Here is a 14909-nt window from a genome sequence, read left to right on the forward strand (position 1 = left end):
TTACCTGCGATTTTGAAACCTCATAGAATTAATTAAACTTCGTGAAGTGCGCAAACTGTTATATTTACATAAATTTGTTGACAAACAAAACGGAAGACAATTAATTATGCCGTTGTCTGATTTCTTTTATTTTTCGCCGCTTGTAAGTATGCACGAATGTGAGCGATGCAAATAAACAGCACGGATCTATGAGTGTAAACAAAGTTTTATGTAACCACCGTTTTTGCTTCTCCAAATAAGCCGAACTGGCTGTTCCCATCTGTCTTTATTAAAGTCCAGATATGAGTAGTTAATTCCTTGGAAAGTGGCTCAATAAATTAGAGTCAGATTCGATGTCGAAATAGCTCTTGATTTGCGTAAAAAGCCGAGCTTTGGACTGAATCAGTGTCTAGCCTTGGCTAGGATGAAAAGGCATGACTTGGCTCCTGTCGCCATTTTCGGATTGGCTTAAGCTTCATTTCTAATTAACATTTTGAGTCATCGAAGCACCGGAAATCTCGCCTCTTGTCCGGGATTTATTTTCGCCTGAATCAGCGAGTAGGTGTCCACTTGATCCGCTTTTAATCGAACAAAGAATTAAAAATAACGAACTGCAGCGTGCCATAAATCCCCACAAGAGCGTGTAAGCGGCCAGCAAATAGGTTTTTGGCAAGAGTCGGCAAAACGAACGGAACTGGAGCAGATTTAAAAGAATAGGTTTTTTGACCCGGGAAGCTTTCGGGAGTCTCTCCCATTTACGAATCCGGGATGATGAAAGTGGCGCCTGGAGAGCAAATCGCAGGGAATCTTCCTGCGAACTTGTCACTGTCACTTCGCGGGGTAAACAAGCTCCATCAAGTGGGAATTGGAGTTAATTTGGGGAAGGCCCGTTACATTTTATGACAACCGTTAAACGACAATGAGGAGCCGCGACTTGTTGATTTGCGCCCGAAACTCATATCTTTGGAATTAATTAAAAACAAACAGTTCGACAAGGTGATTTTTGTTTATTTTTAGCAAATTTGTGTGGAACTAATGGAGTGTTTGTCGTGTTTTAACCCAGTTTTTTCGTGAAAAATAAACACTATGCACTAAAAATACCGGCGAAGAAGTGTCAACAAATTCGTCAACCTCGGCAGGTTATCGCCAAATTCGCAGCCTGACCCGCTTGCTGGGCGCAGGCTTAACCCAGTGTTCCGGTCAACGACACCATGCAATTGCTATTTCGGTGCCTTATGTGCTTTGCACAATTTTCGGCACCATCCCCTTGCCAGCCTATTCTGGGCCCGGGTCCAACAACCTCGCCGGGTGGCAAAATCTGCACCAATTCCCGGAGGTCAGAAGTCGATCGTTGCACCACAATTCGGTAAACGAATGCAACCACGCCAATAAAAAGTTCCTTGCCTTTGGAGTCAACGTATCGCAAACGGCAACATCTGGGGTTGGACAATTCGTCACGGGTTCAACGCGCCTTTTATATAATTGCCATCGAAAAATATGCAATTGCATTGTCCAATTTTCAGGTCAGATGTCAAGCGTTGCACTCTATGCGTAATATGTAGGCGAAAAGCACGCGAGGGAGACGTTTTTTCTTGACATCACCAATAACGAGTCTATTGAACTCGCCATGTATTATAAATAAAAACGCCCTAATTGATTTATTATCTAGAAAGCGTGCAGTATTGCTAATGGGCCCCCTTTTGCAAAGTGATCGCTTGACCTCGCCTATTGCTTCGCTATTTTCGATACGGGACAGCTGCGGACCCCTAAATTGACGAATTTGATTGCTTCGATTGGACGCTGAGGAGCCTTTTAACTACTTTCTGGCACACATTTTTCGACAATTTGCGCATAAATTGACGGCCACGCTCGATCACATTAATCTCCGCTAATCGGCCTAAGCGATCGGCAATTGCCTTGTTTTTCTCCTTTCGACAATCTTTACGTTTTGATTTATTATTTATTGTCCTTAATCGATTATTTCAAAGAAAACTTGACAGTCTCAAGGCTGCTATGCCGATGGGACGCACTAACGAGCCCGGTTCTTGACCACACGCGCGGCTTTTTACCCCAAATTTCATCTCTGCATTTCTAATTAAATAAAAAAATTGCATTTTCCAAAAGGTATCTTCCCTAATTTTTTGGTAATTTTTTACGTACAGATAAAGATAATGATTAAAAAAAGGAATTTTCAACCAAAAAGTCAAATTCTGAAATTCTGAATTTAATACTAAACTACACGTATTCACTTCAGATAATTGTTTACAAAAATAGGAAAAAAAAACAATCAGATTTTGAATTAAACGCACTTTTGCATTTTAACTGATACCATCTTATAATAAATCACACGTCTGGTTTGCGTCTAAATAAAAAAGATTATTTAGCAAACCAAGTAAAAATTTATAATACTAATACCAAGGTTCGATGGGCTAGCAGGTGAGGATTCACTTAGTGTAAATACTTTGTAATTAAATTAGCAGTAAGTGCCCAAAACCTCACAAAACTGCAATTTTATTTATTGACAAAAAAAAATAAAAATGGAGGATGGTCCTTATTACTGTACACGCTTCAGGATTTTTATTTCTTTAGAAGTCGCGATTTTCTCCTAATCGTTGATATCCTGAAATTTCGCCGAATTTGAGGAAATTTCAGAAGATTGTGTTCGGTGTAAATATTGGGCCTGAACTTTTACCAATAAACGAGGAATTATTACACCGTGTTTTTGTGAATATTCCGTCTCGGGAAGTATTTTTAAACCCCCGGAGTGGCTTTTCTTTGCCCAATAAAAACAGTATTAAAAGGTCAATATTGGCATTTCCAAAAGATTTGGGCCTTTGAACGGGCCAACTTGTAACAAACAAAGGCCATTAACGCGAGAATTGCTCTTCGAAATGCCAGTTCTTTGGGCGCGAATCCTACTTTCAATGTCGAAAGGAGTTCAAATATTTAGCTTATCTTTAAATCCTTCTAAGACGGCGGTCACCAAGTCTTCATGTTCTTGATGATTAATAGGTTTTTTGTCTCCAGGTGTCTCGGACACATAAATGAATAGTCAAGCAATTTTTTCGGCGTTGCTGAAAGGTTCAATGAAATCTTAAATGCGTACCAAAAACTGGATGAGTCAATATTTAGGGACCTTTGCCTAATTGTGTCCTTGTCGAACTTTGATAAGCTAACTCGAATTAGGAAATGTTTATCAGAATTACATTTAACCCAGTAATGCCGAGAAAAGTGTATTTACAGGAGGTGGCATTGGTTACCAAGTGGAAATAATTTATTAGAACTATTTGTCCAACCGGTGCAATATATTTCGGGTTGTTTGAACTAATTGGCCTCTGGAAGGTTAATTGCTCGCATTAGATAAGGATCACAGCTCGAGAAAATTTAAATTTGTGAATGAATTTGGGGTGTTTTGATGGGAAGAGCGATGTTTACCGGGATTATCAGTCCGGCAGCGCTCCAGCCTTTGTTCGGTTTTTATCAGACAGGCCATTCACCTCGTCAAAATTGCGGTATTTACGAAATTGTGCCGTAAATACAAACATGTCGAAATCGTCGATTTCTTGCGTACGTTTATTGGCCACAATAAAGCGTTTTGGCGCAATCATCCGCTGGGATTTTTATCCGGGAAAAGTGTTTAAGGCCGGCGATTTTATTGCGACACGTCTCTAATACACGGTGTTCGTGTAAAAGGAGTTTTTCCTGCGTACGACGTAATAAATTTGCGTGCTAGTACAAGTATTCAACCCAATTAAAAGTTATTTAAGTGGTAGAATGTCGATTCTGTAATGTTTGCCAGCGCTGGATGGAACGGCCGACCGGCTTCATTTTCCATCGATTGGTCGTGATTTTGTGTTCCTGCCGAAATGTGGTATATTTACGGTTCAACGATCTGTGACGTCATTAGGTTAGTGGGTTAGTCGTATTCAGGACGACGAAAAAAATCCTACATCCACCTTCTTCGACACCATCATCGTCCAATCTCTTTTGTTGCAACCGGATCGAATTATCTGCTTCTATGACATATCGACTGACACACATACCGGACCAGTAAAATTACATATAAAGATAACAATATCGCCGCTTCAAAAATAAACCACGGCTGCGGTCGTTGCTCCCGTCACAAACTCACGTCGTTTTAATGTTTTTATGCATGCAATGCACGCCTCTTTATTTTTGTAACTTTAGATTTCAACACTGTTCCTGCTCCACTGATCTGTGCTTAACCCAGTCCTGCTGCGGCAGTTGTTGATCCTTCGGCGCCTCCGCCTTCTTATCAACCCAATTCAACACTGTTTGCTCGTAAATAAGCCTTTATCAACTGTGCGTCACGCACAAAGCCGTTTTTAGACCGCAAGGTATTAAATCAGGTGATTCATTATTCAAAATTTCTGCAAGATTTATCACCCGAAACTTGGACTCTAGCCGGACTTTGACGCGACATTAATCTCGCAGGCCCCAACCTATGGCTATTTTGCCCAATCTCCAAACCCCACACTTGTATTTTTAGTTATAAAATCTGCTTTATTCCGGTGAAAAAATATTACCGAATAATTATCGGAAAAGGGATCGAAGGGGGTGGGGTAGAGATGTTCCGGTTATTTTTACGTCTGTTATTATAGAAAGTCGGCCCGAATTCGCGATTAAAGATTCAAGCCCACCTCCGGAAGAGTCGAGCACAAACGCGCTGAGACTCTCCAGAGCATGGTACAAAAAGTTGAAAGAACTTGGCTGCACGCTACCGGTTTAGTTTCTTATGGCATAATTCCAAGTTGCTTATGATTTTTTACTATGTTTCGCATAAAATCTCTATTTTAATTAGTGCGGATCTCCCGGAAAAAATCCTCACGAGAGCATTGCCAGGAGCCATGCACTGGGAATAATTAAAGTAAGAGCTCTCGTAATGCACCACTCTTGTTTCTTTATTTTGCAATTAAACGTTGCGGGTCCCTCGAGACCTGTGGGTACTTGGTTCATTACGTAATCCTTGTATATTTTTCGTTGTTCCGCTCGGTAGTCTGATGCCAGTCTAGGGATCGATGTTGGGTCGGCTCCAACACGTGACCTTTGTGAACTCCGGTGACCTCCCGGTGCAACGCACTGAACAAATACACATTACACTGAACGAATAGTGAACGACTTAATGAAACCGAAGGGAAAACGGGGCCATAATTCACAAAAGCGGTTTTGTCGATTTTTCGGGGGTGGCTATTTCGGGAGCCACGTTTCGCACGTTAAAATTGATTTTGTTTACGTTCCGGGGATAAACACATGTGTTCTTAACGAATCTAATTACAACGCAAATATCGTCCAAACATTACTTTCTTCCACTCGGTGTATAATTTGTTACGGTATTGTAAATAACGATAAGTGGTTAAAAGTGGATGGTAGCACACTTAGACATTCTGTTCCAATTGAAATGGTTTTGCAACAAGACAAATTTCCGACAAAGTCAACCAATTTAGACTTGTTAACAATATCGGTATATCAAAGTCATCTCTTAACACACTTGGCAACAAGAGCCGTCAACACTTTGATAATTGCACCTGTCAAAATGAATTCGCCTGTTGGCAGCACCTCTGGACTGGAATTTAGCAGACTATTGTTCTAGGACACACATCTGAAGGGTGCACCAAGTGCGAGTCGTATTTTCAACTCTAGAGAACTAAATTTTCGTAATAAAAGTCGGTTTTTTGAATCTCGGTGTTGCATTATCTCCCAAACTGCCTGAAAAGCCTCTTAGCTCAGCCATTAAAGAAGCCAGTGGGCAGAATGGGCTAATTAAGCCTCACTGATTGCTTGAAATTGCCATGTAGATGAGCCTGGTAGTAAATTCAACTGTCTCGCAGATTTGCGATATTGGCCATCATTGATGTTTTTGATCTTTCCACAAGACTAATTTTTGACCTTCGTCCGTGAGAAGTCGATGATTATAAAGTAAACTGTCGGGTCGTTACATGCCATCTAATTCCAGTGATCATATGGCAATTTTGAAATGATTCAACCTTGTCGCAGCCAATCTGAGAAATATGACTTCTTTGGTAGCTTAAACACAGGCTTCGTGTCCATAAATCAGTGAGGGTTTTTTATTTACAGGGTAGATACAGCAACAGTCCACTTTCCATGCCTCATAACCGACCACCGTCCACTCCCGGTCCACCTGGCCTTCCGGGGCCTCACCGTGAGCGCCGGTTCTCGTCAAATCCTCCAGGATGTGGACGGCTTGGTCCGCCCCGGCCAGATCCTAGCCGTCATGGGCCCCTCCGGATGCGGCAAAACCACTCTCCTGAACTGTTTAAGTGGGCGCTTGAAGCTCGATTCGGGCCAAATTTTCTTCAACCGGGACCTGCTCTGCAAGAGATGGAAGAGGAAAATCTGCTACGTGCTCCAGCAGGACATTTTTTTCCCCGACTTGACGCTGAGACAGACGCTGGAGTACACCGCAAGACTGAGACTACCCGACACCATGAGCCACTCCCAAAAAATGCAATACGTTGACCACATCATCGACGTGCTGGAGCTACAACACTGCCAAGACACCATTATCGGGGATTACATCAAGCGGGGGCTGAGCGGGGGCGAGAAGAAGCGGGCGAATATCGCGTGCGAGCTGCTCACGAACCCCTCGTTGATGCTGCTTGATGTAAGTTTAGAGGGTCGAGTTTGGGGAAGTGTTCTGATGGGGTTTTAGGAACCGACGTCTGGGCTGGATTCGCATGCGGCGCATAGTCTCATGACGACGCTGAAGAGGTACGCGGTCACAGAGGGCAAAACTGTGGTCATCACCCTTCACCAACCCTCGTCGCAGATTTTCCACCTTTGTGATAAGCTGCTGCTGCTGTGCAACGGCCAGACGGCGTACTTCGGAGATACCTGCAAAGTTGTCGACTTTTTCAGCAACATTGGACTGAATATCATGCCGCATTACAATCCAGCCGATTTCATACGTAAGTAGGAAACTTTATCGCTTTATTTTGCTCGGAATTTTTCAATTATACCGGGCATTGTTGAGCTCACTTATTAACTTTTAAAAGACACAGAGGGAGGAAGTAAGTCTTCTACAGTAGCAGGCTCAAAATATATCTATGATGAACTCTTAGTATTTGTAGACTGGACGTTACAGTGAAACCTCCTTTAACGGACGCCTCTTCACAACGGACATTTTTGTAGAAACGTAATATACACCTCCCATAAGCGGACACCTCTCTACACCGGACAATTAAAAGTTCTCCCTCGGTGTCCGTTGTTGAGAGGTTTTACTTTGAATTGTAAAAAAGAACAATTTTTTCATGGATAAATTTTATTTTTATCTTATACCATAAATAGCTAGTTTTTTGTCTAGGCCGAGCAAACACTTGAGTTGGCTTTCTGTTTCAGTGGAACAAATCAAAGGATCAAACGAAGTGAGGCAGAGGATAATATCGGCGGCGCGGGAGGCTCGCAAGAGCAAGGACTACCCCATCGAGCTGCAGTCCGACTGTTCGTACATCACCGATAAATACACGGATCATCACACGAATAAGATCCTCCCGCCGACGCACGGTCCCTATCCAAGTTTAGAACGTTGGTTTCCTCCGCCTTGCGTTGTTCCCAGTCTAATAATTTTGTTTCAGAAGACACAATCAACTCGATGGAGCCCGACGTGCGAAGACTGTGGCTCGACACCCATTCCCACGCGTCCTCTTCGGTGAGTTCGGAGACGAGCGACGCCGATTGCTACTTCTCGTGGCCTACCAGCTTCTGGACGCAGTTCAAAGTATTGTCGCAGCGGAATTTCCAAGAAGCGCGGCCTAGAATGTTGTCGAAACTTAACTGGGTACAAACGATAGGTTTAGGTTTACTGGCCGGCCTGCTCTGGTTCCAGCTGGAGCGAAGAGAGGAGGCTCTGCACGACATCCAGGGCTGGATGTTCTTCTCGACGACGTACTGGATGCTGTTTGCGCACTTCGGGGCGCTCAGCTCCTTCCCCCCCGAGCGGGAGGTCATCAACAAAGAGAGACAATCAGGCGCTTATCGTCTATCCGCGTATTATTTAGCTAAAATGGTAGGAGAATTACCTCTCACGATCACTTTACCGGCGGTGTATCACCTCATCTCGTACCCTATGTTAGGTGGGTGTTTCCCCGGTGTATCGACAGGTTTTGCAAGTCGCTGTTGCAGGTTTCCACTCACCTTTCGTGTTTCTCACCCTTTTGGGCTTTCTGTTGTTGAACACTATAGTTGCACAAAGTGTGGGCTTCTTCATCGGGGCCTGCTGCATGGACATGCAAGTTAGCATCACGATCAGCGCCCTCTACACGCTGGCAACACAACTTTTCGGAGGTTACCTTGCCACCAACATCCCCGTCTGGCTGACCTGGATGAAGTACATGTCGATGGTGCACTACGCCTACCAGAACATGCAGATCGTCGAGTTCAGCGAGGGACTGCCGATTTTGTGAGTGATGGACTAGTTGGAAGGGCTTTCGGGCTAATTGGATGTTCCAGATGCGCGCATCAGTCCAAGTTCACGGTGTGCGCCGAGTCGGACCACATCCCAGTGTCGGCCATCCTGGAGGCTCAGGGATCGTATCTTCCTCTATGGGCCAACACTTTCGTCTTACTAGCCTTCTTGCTCGTCTTTCGTATCTTAGGCTATATCGTACTGCGTTACTTCAAAGCTCCCAAGTGACCCTAAATTAATTCTGTATCGTTCAATTGTGATAAACTACGATAGATATTAGTCGTGGAGACGACGTAAAATCAAAACTTGACGCATTTCCCGGAATGCCGTTAATAAATTAATGGACAGTTGGTAGTGACTGCGTTTACGAACAGGCTGTGCTTCATGTAACTCATTCGTGTTACGTTATTCTAAGTTCTTAATTTTAATGGTTCATTCCAACTTGTTTTTAGTATAAAGAATTTGATTTGCCCCTCCCGCCGCCTCGCGTAGCAGGGCTGAGATGTTTGTGATGAATCTGGCTGTAAAATTCTTTGTAATAACGACAGGTTCTCGGCTTATTATTTTTATTTAAAAGGAGGAAGTGTGAGTTTGCACAGTGCCTTGGTTTCTTTTCGTTAAGTATTCGATGTGCCAAGTATCGACAACCAGCTACGGCGACTGCCAGATTTTCAAACCGTTCATGTATTAAGAAGTGCAAGGCGTGATAAATTGTTTTGTGTTGTGGTGCGAGTTACTGAGGCGGCTGTCTCGATTGCATCACATCTTGGTTTACGGAAATTTATGAAATCGACGCGGTTGCAAATTATTGGTACTTAATTCACGACCAAATTTTCTTTCGGACAGCAATAAGTTTCCTTTTTGGCTTTGTCACTGGTAAGACTGGACTGTTTCATAAATTTCCAAATACTCAAATCACTGTATATTTTTGTTACGTTTTATGATTTATTATTACATCACTACACAAAGGTAACTATTGCATTTTTTTAACTATATTTAAGTATGTTTATTTTTGTGTAATTTAAGTTTTAACAAGCGAGACATTACCTGAAATGTATGATTACCAATCAAGTGTTCAAACACTTAGTCAAAGTTGATGCCCGATTCGACGTCTTATTAAGATCGCATAGCTTTTGTAACCTGTACAGATATAAATATATTTATTAAAACAAAGGTCTTAATACTGACTAGGGCTGTAATATAACCATATAAATAAACTTTCTGCGAATATTTGCCTTTCTTACTTTTTTAAATTAAGTTATTCTTTGTATATAAATTTTATTACTTTGGACCAAGTTAAGAACACACACAAAACTAAAATATTCTAATTGAAACAGTTGGCTTATTATTGTTACTAAACAAATCATTTTATATACTATAAATAATAAATAATCATTTGTTTAAAGGTACTGTTGGCAGAAATATTTATTCAAATTCAATATAATACTTGTTAGCTAAAACAAAACTTTAAAAGACCAAATTCTAACTGCCATTTTCTCAAAATTATGCCAAGCTGTTGTTGAACATTTGAAATGTTGGAAAGACTAATAATATCAAATGTTATTCATATCATATGATGCTATTGTTTAATATTATCTCATACGTCTATACTTCCACGTATATGTATAATTGTACAAAGACAGACTCCTTGTATCTACGTTATAGCTAGTCCTAGCCTCTCATTTAACTAGGAACTATTTATATAAATCAATAAAGAGTTTATTAATATGACGCCAGAGTTTCACTCCCCTTATCCCCAATCCTCAACAATTAAAAAAAAAAACGAAATGAATTTGCTACATTATTTTTTTATCCAAGTGTACAATTAATTCAGGGCACTTATTGTTGGTTCATGGGATCATTTCACTGCTTCGTAAGTCGTAATGTTGGTTGCATAACACGACGGATCACAAAGCCACCTGAATTTGATTTAAACCGCAACAACGAAATAAAAAAAGAAAAAAATTTCTTCTGCTTTACAAAATTTCTAGTTTGTAAAATTTGTCACCCATGTCTATAAATATGCGAAATTAATTTCTTTTTTATGCCTAATTAAAAAAATTATAATCAGTGGACAGGAAATCTAGCAAAATCTCTCCCAATTTCTCCAAAACGTCGCGCTTTTTGCAGACATTTCTTAATTGCTTTCAAAGCTGCGGTAGAGGTGGAAGATTTCTTGTTCCGCGAGTTCACGGCCAGACTTCAACTAACCTGTTGAGCCACCACAGCCAACTGTGATGTGTTTTAAAACTGAAATGCGTACACTAAATACATGAAGTAAGTAACCACCCTTTCCGTTATCATAAAAAACAAACATTTCGCACAATAAAATTATCATCAATTCAATTTTCGTGTTTATTTTTGATGAGTGAAAGTTTCTTTGAGTTAAAGAAACCTGTAATAACCATGTGGCCACCTATCGAAGCGGGCCTCAACTATTGAATAAAACGTGCCAATTCCGAATCAAAATTTAAGTGATAAGAAAGAAAAGGTCACGAAGACGTGTTATCGCCTAGATTTGTATCAAATCGAGTAAATTAGCAAAGAAATTGCGAGTGTTTGTAAATACGTAACATTTCCTATTCCTTTTCAGTCATCCGATTATGTTTCCTGGCCCTTTACGAAGATGTAAACGAGTTTTGCCTGTGATCCTCTTTTTTGTGTCCATTGTGATAATAATTGTCTATAGATTAAGCGTGAAAAAGAGCGAAATACATCCAAAACACATCTACAGGTGAGTAGATTATTACTGTTTACGAACTTTTCCAAAAAAAAATTTTTTAGGGCCAACAATCAGGAAGAATATGTTGATAAAAATGGTGTTAAGGTAGTTGTGGGTCATTATATAGGAAATCCCGTTCATGCGATCCCCAATGCGACCCACGACATGATTAATGAAAATAATTACGACCCTAGACCAGGGGCCGGAAAAAACGGCAATCCGGTTGTAATCGAACCGAAAGACTTATTAAAAATGCAGCAATACTTCCAAATAAATCGGTTCAACCTTTTGGCTAGTGACAGAATCCCTCTGAATCGGTCTTTACCCGATTTTCGTCGAAAAAAGTAAAATTTTTTGTCTTGATTTCGGCAAAATAATTCGTATTTTTAGATGCGCAACGTTATTTGGCGACTATCCGACTTATCCAAAAACCAGTATTATTATAGTTTTCCACAACGAGGCCTGGTCCACTCTGCTGCGGACCGTCTGGAGTGTGATAAACCGAAGTCCGCCCGAACTTTTGGAGGAAATTATCCTAGTGGACGATTCAAGCGAACGAAGTAATTTTCAAATTGTTTAAACATTTTTTCTAAAATATCAAATGATTTTAAATGATGAAACAAAAATAGAAAGTAGAAAAAATAGTATATTACACCCGTTTTATAAGACTTAATTGTGGCACTCCTTCGTCGTGCTCCAAAACCATTCGTGCCTCAATAGAACATCTTATAAAACTTGCATAATATACTATTTTCTAAATAATTTTTTACAGAATTTCTCAAAAAACCTCTGGACGACTACGTGGCCAATCTTCCCGTTCCGACGAAAGTCCTCCGTAGCCAGGCCCGGATCGGTTTGATCAAAGCAAGACTGAAGGGGGCCCTCGTGGCTAAAGGCCCCGTTTTAACCTTTCTGGACGCCCACTGCGAGTGCACCACCGGTTGGTTAGAAGCCCTCTTATCTGTGATAAAACAGGACAGGACTGCGGTCGTCTGCCCCGTCATCGACATAATAAACGACGACACGTTCGCCTACGTCAAAAGCTTCGAACTGCACTGGGGGGCCTTCAACTGGAACTTGCAGTTCCGGTGGTTCACCCTCGGCGGGCGCGAACTCAAACTACGAAAAAACGACGCCACTCAGCCCTTCAACACCCCCACGATGGCAGGGGGGCTGTTTGCCATCGACCGGGAGTACTTTTTCGAAATGGGGGCGTACGACGACGGGATGAACATCTGGGGCGGGGAGAATCTGGAAATGTCGTTCAGGATCTGGCAATGTGGGGGCAAGGTCCAGATCGCCCCCTGTTCAAGGGTGGGGCACTTGTTTCGGAAATCGTCGCCTTACTCCTTTCCAGGGGGGATTAACAAGACGCTTTTCTCGAACCTGGCACGAGTAGCAAGGGTTTGGATGGACGATTGGGCGAGATTTTATTTCAAGTTCAACGAACCTGCAGACAGGATTAAAAACGAGCAAAATGTGACTTCGCGAATTGAATTAAGGAGGAAACATAAGTGTAAAGGTTTTGAATGGTATTTGGATAATGTTTGGCCGCAACATTTCTTCCCAAAGGATGATAGGTTTTTCGGCCGGATTCGAAATTTGGGCCAGAATATGTGTCTGATTAAACCACAAAAGAAAGTGGTCTCGAACCAACCAATGGGCATTGCTAAGATCGATATGTGTCTTGGTGATGAGGTTATTTTGGAAATGTTTGTTATGACCAAAGAAGGTTTTATCATGACTGACGACTCGATTTGTTTGGACGCACCCGAAAAAGTTGTGATAGGGCCGTCCAAGGTCCGAATTATGGCCTGTAGTGGGTACAGCAGGCAAAAATGGGTCTACGACAAGGAGGTAAGTCCACTTTTAAATAAAAACTTGTTTCCAACTTTAATTATCTCGCCACAAATACGCTTATTTTAATAATTTTAATAAAACTAAATTTGTTTTACAATATTAATTGGCGCAGTCAACAGGATTTACAGAAAAATTTTATAGAAAGAAAAAAATGCTCGATTAAATTGTGTCCAATTTTAATTATCTCGCTAAAGGATACCCTTATTTTAATAATTTTAACAAAACTACATTTGTTTTACAAAATTAATTGGCCCTGTCAGCAGGATTTGCAGAAGAATTTTATAGAAAGAAAACAATGCTCGATCAAGTTGTTTCCAACTTTAATTATCTCGCTAAGAATACGCTTATTTTAATAATTTTAACAAAGCTGAATTTGTTTTACAAAATTAATTAGCGCAGTCAGCAGGATTTGCAGAAAAAATTAATAGAAAAAAAAACAATGCTCGATTAAATCGTTTCCAACTTTAGTTATCTAACTAAAGGATAAGCTGATTTTAATAATTTTAACAAAACTGAATTTGTTTTACAAAATTAATTGGCGCAGTCAGTTGTTTCCAACTTTAATTATCTCGCTAAGAATACGCTTATTTTAATAATTTTAACAAAGCTGAATTTGTTTTACAAAATTAATTGGCGCAGTCAGCAGGATTTGCAGAAGAATTGTATAGGAAGAAAACAATGCTCGATCAAATTGAACCAACTTTAATTATATCGCTAAAAATACGCTTACATTAATAATTTTAACAAAACTAAATTTGTTTTACAAAATTAATTGGCACAGTCAGCAGGATTTGCAGAAAAAATTTATAGAAAAAAAACAATGCTTGATTAAAGTGTTTCCAATTTTAATTATCTCGCTAAAGGATACGCTAATTTTAATAATTTTAACAAAGCTAAATTTATTTTACACAATTAATTGGGTGTAGTCAGCAGGATCTGCAGAAAAAAATTATAGAAAGAAAACAATGCTCGATTAAATTGTTTCCAACTTTAATTATTTCACTAAAGGATAAGCTTATTTTAATAATCTTAACAAAACTGAATTTGTTTTACAAAATTAATTGGCGCAGTCAGCAGGATTTGCAGAAAAATTTTATAAAAAGGAAATAATGCTCGATTAAAGTGTTTCCAACTTGAATTATCTCGCTGTGGATACGCTTATTTTAATACTTTTAACTAAACTAAAATTGTTTTACAAAATTAATTGGCGCAGTCGGCAGGGTTTGCAGAAGAATTTTTCTCGATTAAATTGAAAACTACGTTAATGTTTTTATTGGTAGAAGCAGGAAATCCGCCATTTGACCAACCAAAAGTGCCTGGACGTGTCTGACTCCTCGAAATTCACTGACGGTTTAATAACGACCAACTGCACTGGTAGTCTGACCCAAAAATGGGCTTTGGAGAGTGTCCCTTGGAAGTAACGAAAAATGCTCTCTGGAGATAATTTTGTACTTAATTCGATCGAGTGTTCCTTGTCAATAATTTTGTATTTAACGATTTGAAATAAACGATTTTATAAAAGTGCGTTTTCTTGGTAAATGCGAATCGTTTTTACAACGAACGTCGGTGAACTCATGCAACCCATAAACGAAAAACCCATCGGCCTTGTCTTTCCTAAACTAGAGCGTCTGCCTTTGGAACGTGCATCATACACAATTACGGCTCTTATTACCATGACAAATACTTATTACGTGGCTGAAAAAGTGGCATCGGATGCCATACCTAAACCCTGTGGGAATTATAATGCGGAAAAAGAATGCATCGGCAGTTTAGTCTTCTCTCCAGCCCGTAAAGCTTCATTAGAATGCCATGAATATGGATGAGACGATTGTGTTTATATTTAAGATTTTTTCGAATCATTGTTGGGCCGTTATCTTGATGAAATCTTCGTTTTTCTATTACATA

At 40.3% G+C, this 14909-nt stretch overlaps 2 protein-coding genes across 6 annotated transcripts in view; both read left to right on the top strand.

Moving 5' to 3' along the window:
* E23 (Early gene at 23) overlaps nucleotides 1-10153 on the top strand; it is a 48555-nt gene extending 38402 nt beyond the window's left edge. For all 4 annotated transcript variants that reach the window (XM_015982760.2, XM_015982761.2, XM_008198638.3 and 1 more), the window contains 6 exons: nucleotides 6076-6622; nucleotides 6671-6926; nucleotides 7357-7542; nucleotides 7593-8090; nucleotides 8140-8416; nucleotides 8467-10153. In XM_015982760.2, the coding sequence (XP_015838246.1) occupies nucleotides 6076-6622; nucleotides 6671-6926; nucleotides 7357-7542; nucleotides 7593-8090; nucleotides 8140-8416; nucleotides 8467-8650 (1948 nt within the window). In that variant the 3' untranslated portion in view covers nucleotides 8651-10153. The remainder of the gene's footprint in view (nucleotides 1-6075; nucleotides 6623-6670; nucleotides 6927-7356; nucleotides 7543-7592; nucleotides 8091-8139; nucleotides 8417-8466) is intronic.
* A 404-nt stretch (nucleotides 10154-10557) lies between these two features.
* On the top strand, nucleotides 10558-14525 carry Pgant3 (Polypeptide N-Acetylgalactosaminyltransferase 3). Of its 2 annotated transcripts, none has more exons than XM_008198636.3 (6): nucleotides 10558-10699; nucleotides 11016-11156; nucleotides 11207-11488; nucleotides 11535-11704; nucleotides 11917-13001; nucleotides 14285-14525. In XM_008198636.3, exons 1-6 carry the CDS (start codon nucleotides 10695-10697, stop codon nucleotides 14423-14425), a joined length of 1824 nt encoding a protein of 607 aa, XP_008196858.1. In that variant the 5' UTR covers nucleotides 10558-10694; the 3' UTR covers nucleotides 14426-14525. The 2 variants fall into 2 exon arrangements, with proteins under 2 accessions (XP_008196858.1, XP_008196859.1); XM_008198637.3 differs by lacking the exon at nucleotides 10558-10699 and adding an exon at nucleotides 10810-10954.
* Nucleotides 14526-14909: the final 384 nt, after the last annotated feature.

This window comes from Tribolium castaneum, chromosome 6, assembly GCF_031307605.1.
Source record: "Tribolium castaneum strain GA2 chromosome 6, icTriCast1.1, whole genome shotgun sequence".
NCBI lineage: Eukaryota > Metazoa > Arthropoda > Insecta > Coleoptera > Tenebrionidae > Tribolium > Tribolium castaneum.